The sequence below is a fragment of the Crinia signifera genome, chromosome 2 (genome assembly GCF_055691185.1).
Source record: "Crinia signifera chromosome 2, ASM5569118v1, whole genome shotgun sequence".
Classification (NCBI taxonomy): Eukaryota; Metazoa; Chordata; class Amphibia; order Anura; family Myobatrachidae; genus Crinia; species Crinia signifera.
Genome location: NC_139218.1, coordinates 196,277,290 through 196,292,069, shown reverse-complemented (window position 1 = coordinate 196,292,069; position 14,780 = coordinate 196,277,290). Strand labels below are relative to the sequence as shown.

General features: G+C 42.0%; 1 protein-coding gene across 3 annotated transcripts in view; it reads right to left on the bottom strand.

The window, feature by feature from the left end:
- MAP7D1 (MAP7 domain containing 1) overlaps positions 1–14,780 on the bottom strand; it is a 119,055-nt gene that overhangs the window by 51,287 nt on the left and 52,988 nt on the right. For all 3 annotated transcript variants that reach the window (XM_083173522.1, XM_083173521.1, XM_083173520.1), the window contains exons 2-3: positions 3,460–3,882; positions 412–480 (exon numbers count right to left, since the gene is read on the bottom strand). In XM_083173522.1, coding sequence (XP_083029648.1) covers positions 412–480; positions 3,460–3,882 — 492 coding nt within the window. The remainder of the gene's footprint in view (positions 1–411; positions 481–3,459; positions 3,883–14,780) is intronic.

Genomic DNA, 14,780 nt, shown 5'->3' with positions numbered 1-14,780 from the left:
TACACCAGCAACTTCATCAAAAATAATTAGTTGAAATTCATTTTCCTACACTTTGTTATTGCCAGCACTGCAAAAACATAAAACCTGCTATAACAGAAGATAAATTAAAAAAAAAAAAAGTTAATAAAAACAAAAGTGAGGATGATTTTGCAGCAAAGGCATGAGTTAATTTGCCCCGGCCTGGATTTCCTAACATCTCTGAAGAAGTAAAATATTTATATTGTTCAACCTTCATGGCCAATGAAATATTCATGTGTCTGATTTGTAAGCTTTCCCAGAAACAAGGCATTTCGGAAGACCTGAGAGGCCGCGCACAACCCCTATTCTGAGAGAGAGGGCTCAATGCAATGCAGCACAAAGTGTTGATTTCTCCAACACCCAACTTTATGCCATGGAGTCTGAAAAACTCACCGAGATATTTGGCTCTTTCTTCTCTCCTCTCCTTTGCCTGCTTCTGTCTCTGTTCTGCTTTCTGGGTATCTGAGGAAATTCAAACACAGATTCTAGTTAAGCCAGAGTCTATGTGCATACTTGTATCCTTTTATCGCACCATTATGGAAGAACAACAAACACATATTCGGATATGGATATATATATATAGATATATATATCTATATATATATATAGATATATATATATCTATATATATATATATATAGATATATATATCTATATATATATACACACATACATACATACATACACATATATACACACTGACCTCAATTTTTTTTCCCCCCAGAAATGCCATACGCTTAACTCACAACTAATTATTTTACAACTTGATCTCTCTGCCAAAATAAATAGGTATGGGTTGTTTGTGGAGTGTACTTTTGCATGTTACTGCATTGCGCAAGCTCGAAAGCCTGGTGTATGCATGTCCATGCACTGTATGCACAGCTCCGCACATTTCAGTCACATCTCTAATTGGGATGTAATGAAAAGCAAGAGTGGGTTTGATAGAATTGTAGGCTTTAGTCATGGGTGTAAAGCCCCATACACACTGGTCCACTTTCCACGGAAAGCTGCTCAGTTTACTCATTTCAGTGTCTTTCAGCTTGAAAGCCACCGAGGGTGTACTGGGCAGCGATGAAAGGTGAGCAGTGATGCGCATCAGTGTGTACTGGGCAGCGATGAGAGGTGAGCAGTGATGCGCATCAGCGTGTATGCACTGAGCGTTTTTCAGCCATGCCATTTTCCCTATAATCGTTATCCATATACGCTAGGCAAAAATGCCCAGTGTGAATGGACCTAAATGTTTTTTTACAGGGCTATCATTATTTGTACGACGTATGCTCTGATGATGAGGATGACTATTAAACAAGTACAAATGGAGGTATTCTGGTGATATTGGTTTCAGTATCGAGCTCTACCTTCGAGGTTGTTTGTTGGTGCAGCAAATCTGGGTCTTGTCCAAAGACCTGGTAACATAGATGTCGTATTGGGGGTAGAAATGCGCACTCCGTGGATTCTGATGTGTGTGGTTACTTGTTTGTAACAAAGTGTAAGCGAAGTATAAATATACTGTAAGGCTGATGTGGTGAAAACAAATGATCTTTACCACCACTTGCCTTGACCACCAGGAACGTGTACAACTGCACGGACTGAGACTCCAGCCAGTGAACCCCCAGTTCAAGGGCTCCACCCCATACCTCAAGTGTTCATCACAGACTTCCACATTACCCCCCACCAGCGGTACCCCAGTGCCCCCACCCGCACGGAGTCCCCACTGGTCCACCACAACACCCAGGTCGACATAGGGAGGCTGACACGCATACCAGAGCCTGTGGAAGACACAATAGTGAGATCCACAGTAGACCTCTGGCCCCGGTGACGCCCACCCCCAGGCCGACCACCCCCACTTCACCCCAATTAAGAGACGTTTTATCTTAATTGCACCAGTGATAATAAAGATCATTTGTTTTCACCACATCAGCCTTACAGTATATTTATACTTCGCTTACACTTTGTTACAAACAAGTAGCCACACACATCAGAATCCACGGAGTGCGCATTTCTACCCCTAATACGACAAGTACAAATAGAGGGCAGGTACTCCAGCAAGATGCATAGAGGTAGATCTACACTTTTTACTTCCATGAATACAATTTGAGAGCAATTACAGAAGATGGGCATTCAACTCAGCATTCGCTCCATAAACTGCAAGTTTATATTCTAAAGCAGGGGTTCCCAATCTTTTTTGAATCACGGCACCCTAGAGTATAAAAAATTTTTCACGGCACCCCTAGGCCAAAAATAAATTTATTAAATTGGGTTTATATGTGATTCTTTGGGTCAGGTATATGGTAAAGGACAGGATTTGCTTCTGTTTGTACACATTTTATTAATGGCAGCCACCAGCATTGCTTTTGCTCATAAATAATTGACCATTAATAATTTGAGTTGGTCCTGGACTACCAACCCAGGGCACCCCTGCATGTGTCCCGAGGCACCCCAGGGAGCCACGGCACACAGTTTGGGAACCACTGTTCTAAAGTCTTTGTCCAACTGGGGTATATAACGCCACTAGGAAATCAGCTATTAAGGCCCAGTGTAGCATATTAAGCGTTGCATTATACTTTACAGTCTACATATAAAATTAAATAAAACATACACAAATACATTATTAGAAAACTAACTTGAAATGTTTCCTTAGGTCAGTGATGTGCCTATGAATCTGCTGGTTACATATGCCCATGATGTCACTGCAGCAGCTGAATCACAGATGCCACATTTCCTCTGGAGAGGGTCCAGTGCTATTTTATACATACAGTATGGACAAGTACAGGAAAAAAAGGACTGCAAAGCTTTTGGTTGTTTATAGAATACTTTTGGGTGAATTAACTGTGGTAAAGTCCCATTTTACCTTGCAAAAAATGATCAGGAACAAATTAATTCTGCCATACAGAAATAACAACAGTGAGTTTTTATAGTGGCCCACCAAGGTTAACTATAGATTATCATAGGAGCCACTTACTAAGGTTAAATTTGCATAATTTATGTGACAGATAACATTTTATGCTCCGAAAAGAAAATACCATATTACTATATCTCTCAGTAGCAGTAAAAGGCTTTGTAGGCTCTTGTAGCTTAAATAGGAAGTTAAAATTAACAAATAAATGACGGTGTCTAACACATTCTTATACTGCCTTAATTTAGATACATTAATAAAACAAAGTGATTGCAGTAGACGGAGCTAATCCAGCACTATGATAACTAGCCATAAAACAAGTCCAGGAGTACTGTAATGCCATATGCACCAATGACACATCGTCACTGATCAGAAATTGCCAACAACATCATAACAGTACAATCACTTTTAGATCTTCACAACTGAATAGGAAACTTGTTGCTGTTGGTCTTATTTTAAAAACACTAAGGATACAAATTAAGTATCTTCTATACAACAACCACTCATTTTCCATTCACTAAAGAGTAAACAAGGTTTAGGAGGCGCACCTAGTTTTTGCCTGGGACTAACAGCAGCAGTAGGCGACTGGGCAGCAGGTGAAGGGGTCCCCTCACATTTTACAATTTGTTCTTTTGAAGAGTTGAGGCCCTCAGCTGTTTGTGATGTGCTTGGCTTTTCGGTCTGTGTCAAAGAACTATGGTCTTCAAGGGGTAGTCTGGCCCCTTGTTCTGTAAAAATGCAAGGTCCCTCCGTTTGTGACATGAAAGTGGGTCCTTCTGGTGCTGTGGAAGAAATGGGTCCCTGAGTCTGTTGATGGGAGATGTGGTTCTCGGCGAGTGATGGCGAGCTGGCAGTTGTTGACTCTGGCCAAGTGCTAGGCTGACTAGCTTCTAGCCGGATGTCTGGGCTGTGTGTGGAGGACTCCGCTGGGGTTTGCTGTACATCATTTTCTTTTGCTTTTATTCTGAAATCTGGAAGAGGACAGACATGATTACCAGAAAGCATAGCAACAAACATACAATGTATATATATATTATATATATATATAGGTTTTTAAAAAAAACATCACAATTATGTTATTTTTATTGTACGTGTATCATATTTCATATGTTAATATAAGAACACAATATAAATAGCACAAGCACCTTACATTGGGCCAAGTCTCGGTACTAAGGTCAATAAATACATAAAATATATAAATGCATGTGAAATCCAATGGAAATCACAGTAGTACAGTACACAAAAATGAAATCAATATTTAAAAAAAAAAAAAGACATTTCCTGGAACAGACATAATAATTGTGTACTTAATGTGTGGTGGTCTATGGACTTAGCTCATCCAATCAGCATTATGTGCATTCATTGGGCAGTATTCAATGAGAAAAATTTGCTGTGTTTTATGGCGAGTTTGTGCTTTTCTCGCGTTGGACGGAGACTTTTGCTCTCAAAAAGCGAGCAACCCTATTCAGTGTGCACTTCTCGCCGTCTTTCTGAGTGATTTTCGCCGTGTCTCTCCGTGTAGCAATTCTACATCTTTTCATGGAGAAGTGGAATGTGAACTTTTTAAATAAAAGTTTTTTTGTTTTAATTTTGGTGTAAAAAAATCAGGAATTTTATTCTGTGAAAGGGCATGCTATTTTTATTCATGTGCTTATAGCACATGAATATATATTTTAATTTAAAAAATATATATATTTTTTTTTTTTACAAAGAGCAGCCAGCAGGGGGCCGGGAGCCGAGCCGCTCATTAGATATTCATATATTCACTGCACCCGATCATCACATATGCATGATCGGGAGCAGTGACTATACCCGGTCCCCTGCTGGCTCTGGGGGGGGAGGGGGCAGCTTGTGCTGCCTGGGTCCCGGGGAGCCCTCCTCCCCTCCACAAAAGTTCTGGGGCAGGCAGGGAGACTTCAATCTCCCTGCCTGCCACCGTCCCACAGCTCCCTGCCGCGGACGCTCGTCCGCTGCAGGGGTTAAGATTCGCCGCGAGGGGCAACTCGCCCCTCCGACATTGAATACGGAGAGAGCGAGTGGCAGCCAGCCCTCCAGAACACAGCAAGTGTGCAGCGAATCCTAAACAGGATTCGCTGCACACGGCGATATTTTATATTGAATACTGCCCATTGACACTCTGCACACCACTGTTTTAATGCATACTTATTTCAGCTACAGTTTACTGGATTTTGAAATACGCTAACCATTCCAGTGTTTGATCTGAACAACTGAACCTCTTGACCTTGACTACATGATTTTATGCATTGAGTTGCTGCAACATGAATAGCTTATTAGAAATCTGCAATAGCAAACAGTTGTAGTTAATAAAAAGGCTGCGAAGTGTATATTGCACACATTATGCTCCTTGCATATACTAAAGTTTGTGTTTATTTGAAAGCTTTATCTGCAGTATATAACTGTGATGCAGAAATGTCTCGGACAACAATACCAAGTAAAAATGGGCAAAGGGATTAAATAGTAACTAGTCCGGGCTGAAGAATTGCAAAGACAAGATAAAGATAATATTACTGTCTGAACATGCCACTTACAAGCTCATATGGCGGACACATAGGTATAACAACAAAGCTAAGATAAGTTACTATTCTTCTGGCCAACAGGGACTTGGATCATATTTCTCCTGCTTGATTCATTTAGAATTCCAAAACTTCCATTTTTTCAAATGACTAAACTACCACAACCATAAAATTACCAGGGACAAGAAAAGCCAGATTCATACAGATAGTTCAGCATTAAAATGATGCCTAATTATGGGCATCCATGGTCAGATGAAATACCTGTCAGACCTACAGACATTTTGTGCCAGATGTACTAAGCTTCAAAAGTGATAAAATGGGGAGTGATAACCAACCAATCAGATGCTAACTGACATATCACAGGCTGTATTTGAAAAATGACAGGTAGTAGCTGATTGGTTGGTGGTTTATCATTCTCCATTTTATCACTGTTCAAGGCTTAGTACATCTCGCCCTTTATCTGATACTGCAGATATCTCAGACATCCAATGTCAGATTGCTCACAGTGGGGCAGATGTATTACGCTTTAACAATAGATAAATGTAAGGGTGATATGGAGAGATAAACGTCCAGCCAATCACCTGCTAACTGCCATGTTACAGGCTGTGTTTGAAAAAAGTCAGTAAGGATCTGATTGGCTGGACGTTTATCTCTCCTTATCACCCTTGCATTTATATCTTGTTAAGGCTTAATACATCTGCCCCATTGTACCTCATCTGATATCAGTGCTCCGATCCCTGGGAGAAAGAATTTCCTAATTTCCTCCCATGTGAAAAAACTGGGCATACATAGGGCCGAGGGACGGACACTTTGAAAATATACAAACCGAAGTACAAGCTGGGTGATCTGGTATGCCAAACTGATTGGTAGATTGCATACATGCTGCAATTATCTGGCCAATCCACCAATATCGGACATATAGTCATAGCTTGCACCAGATGGAATCCGGATGACAAGCCCTCACAACTTCTTTTACATACCGGTAATACAAAATATATCCCCGTTCTAGGAAGTCATGATAACAGGAAACACAGCCATCCCTGAAGAGGTCATTACATCATCAACAGCTTTGTTAGTTACCACTAATAAACAGTGACATGATCTATACGAATACATTTCTAGAAACACACCAAACATGTGAAAACTTAAAGAAAAGTATGAGCTCATCTCGAAACAGAACCTTGCTGGACACTGTACTGGGGCACAAGAATGGGAATGAGGGGGGGGGGGGGATTTTGGCTCCCTGCATAAAGAAATTGTGAAATATATTTTTCTGAACATCTTCCCTTTAATCAAACAAAATTATATTTTAAAATGGTATTTTACCACTGATAGACTAGCAAACACATAACCCACGCACCACTCACTGCTTAAACATTTAGCACTAAAATATCCAGAGCATGGATGACATGCACCTCAAGATCTTTGTGTAATCACCCACCTCAACATAAACTGTGCCTTCCCCATCCTGAGATCGCTCACTGTTTTATCATGCGCTCACACAATACTCTGATCCACACAGCGCAGATATAGTACCTCTGTTATTTAATAGGGGTATGGGTCATTAGGTCAACAGTGTCAAGGTAGACAGTCAAAATCTCGACCACTGTTGGCCGGCAGTCAAAAGGTCAACACATTAAAAATGTTGACATGCATTAGCTCAACATAGTCAAAAGGTCAACACAAGCAAAAGGTCAACCTGAAAAATGGTCAACATGGGACAGGGTCGACATGAGTTTTTCAGGTTTTCTTTTGGTGTCTAGGTCAACATGGAGATGGTATAAAAGGTGCACTCGCCATGCTTCTGGCACGGTGCCTTGTTGCGGTCTGCACACTATTATATTCTCCCGCTATGCCCACTGGGATGGTAAAGTATGAACAAGTCGGTTAAAAAAAAAAAAAGTCGACTTTTTTTCATGTGGACCATTTGACCATGACCGCCTAATGCTTGTCAACCTTTTTCATGTGTTAACCAATAGTGGTTGACCTAGACAATGTTCACCTAATGACCGAATACCAATTAATAGAACAGTCCCACACCTCAGGATTTCAGGACGCTTCCCACAGCCCCTACATCCATCCCCTTCTCGGTCTTGTTTGTCTGTTGTATTTCTTTTTATTGAAATTTCATATAAATATTCAGGTTATATTTACATTTTGGTCCAACTGTTACCACATTTTTATGTCAAATTTCAGATCCTGTTTGAAATGATCTGGTTTGATTCTTCTGCATCTGAAGAACGTTAAGAGGAGGGGTGGGGAGAGCGATGAAACTGGTACCAATAAAGAATATATGAAACATGTGTTTAGTATGAACAGCTTACAGTAAATATATTACCAACCAACAGAAGTGAAACGTATTGGTATTGAAAAAATAGAATGGGGCAAAAAAGTGGTACTCAAAAGAGGTCAGGAGTACATATCACAGTAAAGGGCCCCATTTATTGCAACGATAGGTCAGACCCTGAAGTCTGATGCGATAAATCCATAGTGCAGCACTAGCGATCTAGAGGCTCCGATCCAACACTCATGGGGCCCCTCATCGTATCGGATGATAACACAAACAATTTGCCACTTTAAAAATGATGTATCGGCCTGAAAGGTCTAAAATCGCATAAAATCATGCAAAATCGTTGTAGTGTATGGGGTCCTTAAGGCTGTGTACACATTTGATATTAAAAATCATAGCGCCATATTAGACCGTACATTCTGCACTGTTAGGTTTGTTGGACTCTTATGAACTAATTACATTTTCTCCTGCAGTTAGGTATGACTGATGCACAAATGCAGTTGTAAATGTCATCATCTCACAGATCAGGAAGATCATGTTGAATATGTAGGTAATTTAAGTCATGAAGCAGACATAGTTAAAATGCAATATTTCATATGTAGACATTCTGTCCAAGGGTCAGCATTAGTAACGCCTTACAAATGTAGTGTCACCATTATGACTAATGTGGACATATTAGTGTCAACATGGTGAATGTGGACATGATGAACAAGGCGATATCATGTATGCTGAACCCATCACACGTACAATGAAATGCAGTTACGTGCATTCAGCTTCAGCAAGAAAACTATTTCCTGTTTTGTTAAAATAAACCACTGCCTAAGCTCAACTCCACCACAATCCTGCAGGTTTTAAGGATATCCACGCTGGAGTCCAGGAGGTTAAATCGAATTGACTGAGGTGCTAATTATGTCACATGTGCTGGAGAACCTTAAAACCTGGACAGTAATGGACAGAGTATGAGAAATTCTGCCCAGGGTGGATTAAAAGCAGCATTTTCTACTAATACCGCTTTCAGACAGCGGCGGCTGAAAAACCCGGCAATTACGCGGCTTTACCAGTGCCAGGTTATTCATCCACCGCTGTCTGACCCCCCCCCCCCCCTTCACACAGGAGAGGAAATCTCCAGGTCTAAAATATAGACCTGGAGATTTCCTCTATTACACAGGGTTTTTTAATGTGTGAAAGAGTCGATCTGGATCTTAAACTCCAGATATCCGACCCTTTCGCATAGTCAGAGACCCAGAGTTTAAGATCCGGATCGACCCTTTCACACAGAAAAATGACCTGTGTTTTTAATGAAATTCCCGGGTGGAACTGCTTCACCCAGGAATTGAATTTTCTGTGTAAAAGGGGTATGGACGGGATGTATCAACATACATCTCTGCCCTTCGCACGGCAGCCGCCGCGATGCTACCGCATATGTACTAACATATGCGGCCAGCATCGGGCTGCGGTAACGGAGACCCCCGCGATACCTGTGATGTGGGCTGCGGGGGTCTCCGTCACCTCCCGGCGGCTGCCAGCGTCCCCCTGTGTCTCCTCCTCCCCCCTGAAGCCGGATGTCCTGCCGGCTGTGACACCAGGGGGAGGAGATGATCACAGGAGGACGGGAGGGGGTGGGCGCGCGGACGTCGGACGGCGGGCGGCGAAAGAAGCCCATAGGCTTCTATAGGGTGGCGATACCCTCCCTTGCGAAAACCGGGCGGACGGGTATTGATACGTAGGAAAATGCGGTAAAACGGGTGTTTTACCGCATTTTCCCGTTAGTACATCCCGCCCTATGAGAGAGCAGAAGTCAAGAGTTAAATCAGGGGTTAATGTCCTATGGAAACAGCTGGGCAGATACATCCCTTATTGTTCCCAGTGTCCTTTTCTTTAGCATGAGATGTGACCCATCCCATCAGGAATGAACAAGCTGCAGAATATTTTTAGTTCATGTGTAGCAGGAACAGCACAAACATGTGTTCTAGCTAAAACCCTTAGCACACTGCAAGAAAAAAATATTGGGCCAAGCGCCAGATTCTTATCACTAGTCACATGAGGAGTATTGGGAAGGTGGAATTGCTAGGATGATATAAAAGGTTTTCATAGACAAATGAATGTCCTGCTGTGCTTAATGGCGAGTTATCCAGATCTGGATATAACTGGAGTAACAGCAAAGCTCAATTTCTACTCTCCACCATACCAGCTAGCCATCTTCACTATGTATCTGCCATGGTTTTGTACAGTTATAACTATCTGTTTTGTGTGTAAACAGTAAAATGTGTGAGAAAGTTTTAAAGAAAATTTTAATGAAAACATACACCCAGGGCCATTTCAGCCCCATTTCTAAGTGATCTGACTAGAACTCTTAGAAATGTAGCACAGATCACTCCGTATGCCCCCAGTGATGGCCCACTGGAAAAGAACGTGCTTGCACTGTCTTTCCTGCTAAGATCGCGCAGGGTTTTGCCTATAAGCATAGGCAAAACCCAGCTATGTCCGATAGCTCAGCATACATTCACCGTATGTGTGCCACAATGTGTGCTGAGCGATCCTGTTTAACCGTGTCACTAAGCACCTCCAGCTCCCGTCGCCTCACAAAAAAAATGTGAGTTGCTTTATTTAACAAAAATTATATAAGTATTGTACAGGTAACAAGGTTAATCACTGCATCATCTTCCATGCTGACTGGAAACATGCATTCACATTTGTTCTCATGAAATAACAAGATCTGTTAGTTAAATTTGAAAAAGCATGTGGATGGGCGGTTGGGTCAATTTTACCCCTTTCACATTAAACCCAGATTGCCCATTATACAGAGGTCGACCCAGAATTAACCCTTGTTATAACACTGCATTTGTGATGAGAGAGAGAGAGAGAGAGAGAGAGAGAGAGAGAGAGAGAGCGCTCTTACATTTCCTCCATGGATTGGAGATTGAAATGGACACCTTCATTGGAGAAAAACATGCACACACCACAGTGGTCAGATATTCTCTGAATGTAAATAGTGCACATTAGCAAATTGTGGCCTATCCTGTTAAATGTACAGCAGTTATATATACACACACACACAAAAAAAACAACTATAAATAAATGAATAAATAGAGAAATAAAACATTTGGGAGCAGAATAAAATGGTCAGCTTAACCACAACATGGCATATGTTTAGGATATCATGTAGAACTGGGAGTAGGGCAGTGTGTAGTGTAGGGGAGAACTCGGCTTCAATGGTAGTGATATGACCAATGTTTGCTTATTCACCGCTGAATGAGCCCTTCCTCCCATGGTTTTGGAAGACAGCTTCATCCGCTGTGGGAAGAGGCCACAATCACCACAGCTGCCCTCTGCAAATTCTCTTCCTCAGCTGCCCTCTCCAGGACTGTCAGTAATGCAGCACCTGTCAGCTGAGAGACTGTCTGGGGCTCAGTCCTATCCATTGAGCTCCTGCCAGCTGTCAGCGAAGTTGGGCAGGGACTCTACCCTACAACGATCCTAAGCTCCAGTTCATCAATACAAGAACCCTTTTTTTCTTTATTTGTTTAATGAAAACATAGTTCCTCAGATAAATACAAGCACAGAAACCACACGAATGTTGACGTTAAATACCCATTTCCACCTACTGTATGGACATGGTCCTTAAATAATTCTCTCTGAAACCAGACCATGTGTTTTATTTAATGAACTTCCGCTACAATGTCAAACATAGGTTTTTAAAAACAAAATTATTAACATGTATCTAATGTTTCTTAACTGCTGACAGTGATCCATAGTTGCTAAAGTAGGATAAATTCGAAGTTGAAATTATTATTACTAATAATAATAATAATAAATGAAAGAAAAGCCCTTTCCTGTATTTAGCACCCAGTGTACTAAGTGGTAGTAACTGTATTTAGTTTAGGTTGCTGATTCTTTAACAAGCAACGCTTCCAGCTGCTAGCAGACATCAAAAAGCAGGGAAGGAGCCAACCCTCCATATGCATCACACAGCTATGATTACCTCCTAGCTGCCAGCTCAAAACAGAGAAGGGCTGACTATCAGAATGAAAATGTATGAGCACAGAACCACGGGTTAGGGGAATGAGTGAACCGTAAAGTTAGACACATGTACTGTAAAAAGGATCTCACTAATGGGGGAGAAGAGTCATGCAAAAACTAACACAAAGTACCTTTTAAAGATCATTTGTACAATAAGAAGTATTGAAAATGTGGCGTTACAAGTCAATACAGCTTGAGTGCTTTCAGAAAGGCTGGAATAAGCACATTTACACATTCTTATCGGAATCAAAGAGTCCACATTTTTCATCAGGAAGAGGACAGACTAGAAAGGGAGAACTTCTAAACAGATGACACATGTGTGATACATATAATGGCTGAGAATAGCTGCTCACCGCCATAACGTGTGAAACAGATGGAAATGATGGTAACACTGACCTCAGGACAGGCCTCTTGTCCGCTCAATGTCACCCAACTACTTTCTAATCACAACAAAACCGTCATTTGTCTCAACACAATCTTTAATTGCTGTGACGTATCCAACCATCTAGGTTGTCCTCTTAAAATAATGACCACATAAACCATGTGACAGAGAGCGCATAAAATATAACACAAAAAGAAATAAGTTGAAGACAGAAATATAATCATTTTATGTGATAGGGATAATGAGTAGCAAAGAATCAGTAAGAACTGGGTGTGACGAAGACATGTGGACGTGAGTGTTACTGGCATGAATGGCAGGCTATGCGTATAACTAAAATCTCAATGACAGGCCAAAAGAGAAGCAGACAATGGAAGAGCTAGATGCCTATTCTCCACTAGGCCGCTGAAATATATCCTTACACAGAGAGAGAGGGAGACGCAGTGCTGGGGGCAATGGGTTCTGTGTGAGAATGATGAACAGCAGCAAGAAGATTAATACAGGGACCGTCCAGGATTCCTCATTCACAAAATATCACATGACCAACTGAGCACCACAGGGTAACTATGTCTACCAACACTCCCTACTTTATAGGCTGGCCTTAGCTAATGCTGTAAGAATGCAGTCACTAATAAGTCCTCCAGTCAAAGAACTCACTCAGGGCTTTAGTTGTGCTTGTTATCATTCACTGCACATCACTTAACCTTGTGCAAAAACGTTCTAGAATCATTCAGAATTGAAGACAGATCTTGGAAAATGCCAAAGTTAGACAGACAATACAGTATTTAACATCTATGAAAGCGTCCACACGTAGCTGTGCAGAAAATATTATGTTGTCCATAGCAACATAACATTTTCTTTCATTTTCTAAACCAGTTGTGGGCAACAGACTGCCCAGCAAGACTGACTGAGGCCCCAAGCTCTGCTGCACTCTGACATATTTCAGAATGTCAGAATGATATAAATAAATAAAAATAAAAAAAAGGTCAAGATCCCATTTGAAATAAAAATGACTAAAGACAGGGGAGTGTTGTTATCAAAGCACTTACTAAAACAGAAGATGTTTTGGGTAATATTATTACAGCTTTCAATGCTGCCTACACATGTAGAGACATGGGAGTTCAGTCACAGCCAAATAGGGGTTGGGATCATTTGATCGACAGTCATTAGGTCGACATGGGAAAAGCTGGAAAGGTCATTAGTTCGACAATGTCTAGGTCGACAGTCAAAAGGTTGACATGGGGTTTTTCACTCTTTTTTTTTACCTGAATGTCAACACAGTCGATATGGACACAGTTTAAAGTGCACTGCATGCCCTCACATCGCTTGCTGCGCTCGCAATGTGTTGGGCACAGTGCCTCGCTACGCTCAGCTTACTATTTTATTCTCCCACCACGCCCTAGTGGATGGTAGGGCATGAAATACCGCCTGTCAGCACATGTTGGCTCAAAAAACAGTGGAAAACTCCATGTCGACCTTTTGACTGTCGACCTAGACACTGTGGAACTAATGACCTGTCGAACTAATGACCTTTCGACCTAGAACCATGACAACCTTTTTCCATGTCGACCATAATGCTGTAGACCAAATGACCGCATCCCGCCAAATAGACCCCTTCCTCCTAAAGCCAGCCAATGACCACATACATCATACATGGTCTTGGCTAGGTGTTTTACTCTGCAGCTAGCAGTCCGGAGATCCTCGATCCTCCCCTGCAGCTTGCAGTCTGATCAGGAATGGATTCCAGGGGGTCTTAACACAAGCCCCATGGGACCCGCCAGGCCTTTGGCAGGCACCTAGGTTGCTTAGTCGTAGACTGGGCCCTTCACAATGAAGACCTATTAACAACAGAGTTGCCTACCCTCCTGCATTCTGCAGAAGACTCCCTGAAATAGCAGCAATCTCCCTCTCTCCCTCATTAGTCTAGCAATCTCCCTCATTTCACCTAGCCCACATTACACTGTTACATTTTTTGGGGACAAAAAAAGGAATGAGACAGATACATTTACATTGAATTATCAGAACCATTTCCCAGCACTTTACCAAGTATAGTAGCTCTTACTAGCTGCTTTAGGGCTCATCTACATTTGGATATAAGTAATTTTGGGATGCAGTTAAGATCCCGGCGGTCGGGATCCCGGCGTTCAGAATCCCGACGCCGGAATCCCGACCACCGAAATGCCGACACTTTCTCCCTCCTGGGGTGTCCACGACACCCCTGGAGGGAGAATAAAATAGCGTGCCGAGCGTAGCGAGGCACCGGGCCCGCTGCGTGGCGAGCGCAGCGAGCCCGCAAGGGGGGGCGATCCACGTCCCCCCCTTGTCGGCATTTCGGCTGTCGGGATTCCGACCGCCGGGATTCAATACTGAATCCGTAATTTTACAATGACTTTTTCTGTGTATTGCTACATCTGCTACTTTCAGATGTAGCAGTACACACCCACGCTTCTAGGTGCCATGTTCACACTCTCTTTTCACAATCTCTCCATATATGGAACTAGACACACCCTTTGGGTGGAGCATGACACGCCCCCTCAATGTGGCATTGTGCAAAATTCTACTACCAACTATAATCTCCCTGAAACTAGTTTTCAAAAGTAGGCAAGTATGATTAAGAATGATTGCATTGTTGCTGCATATTAGAAC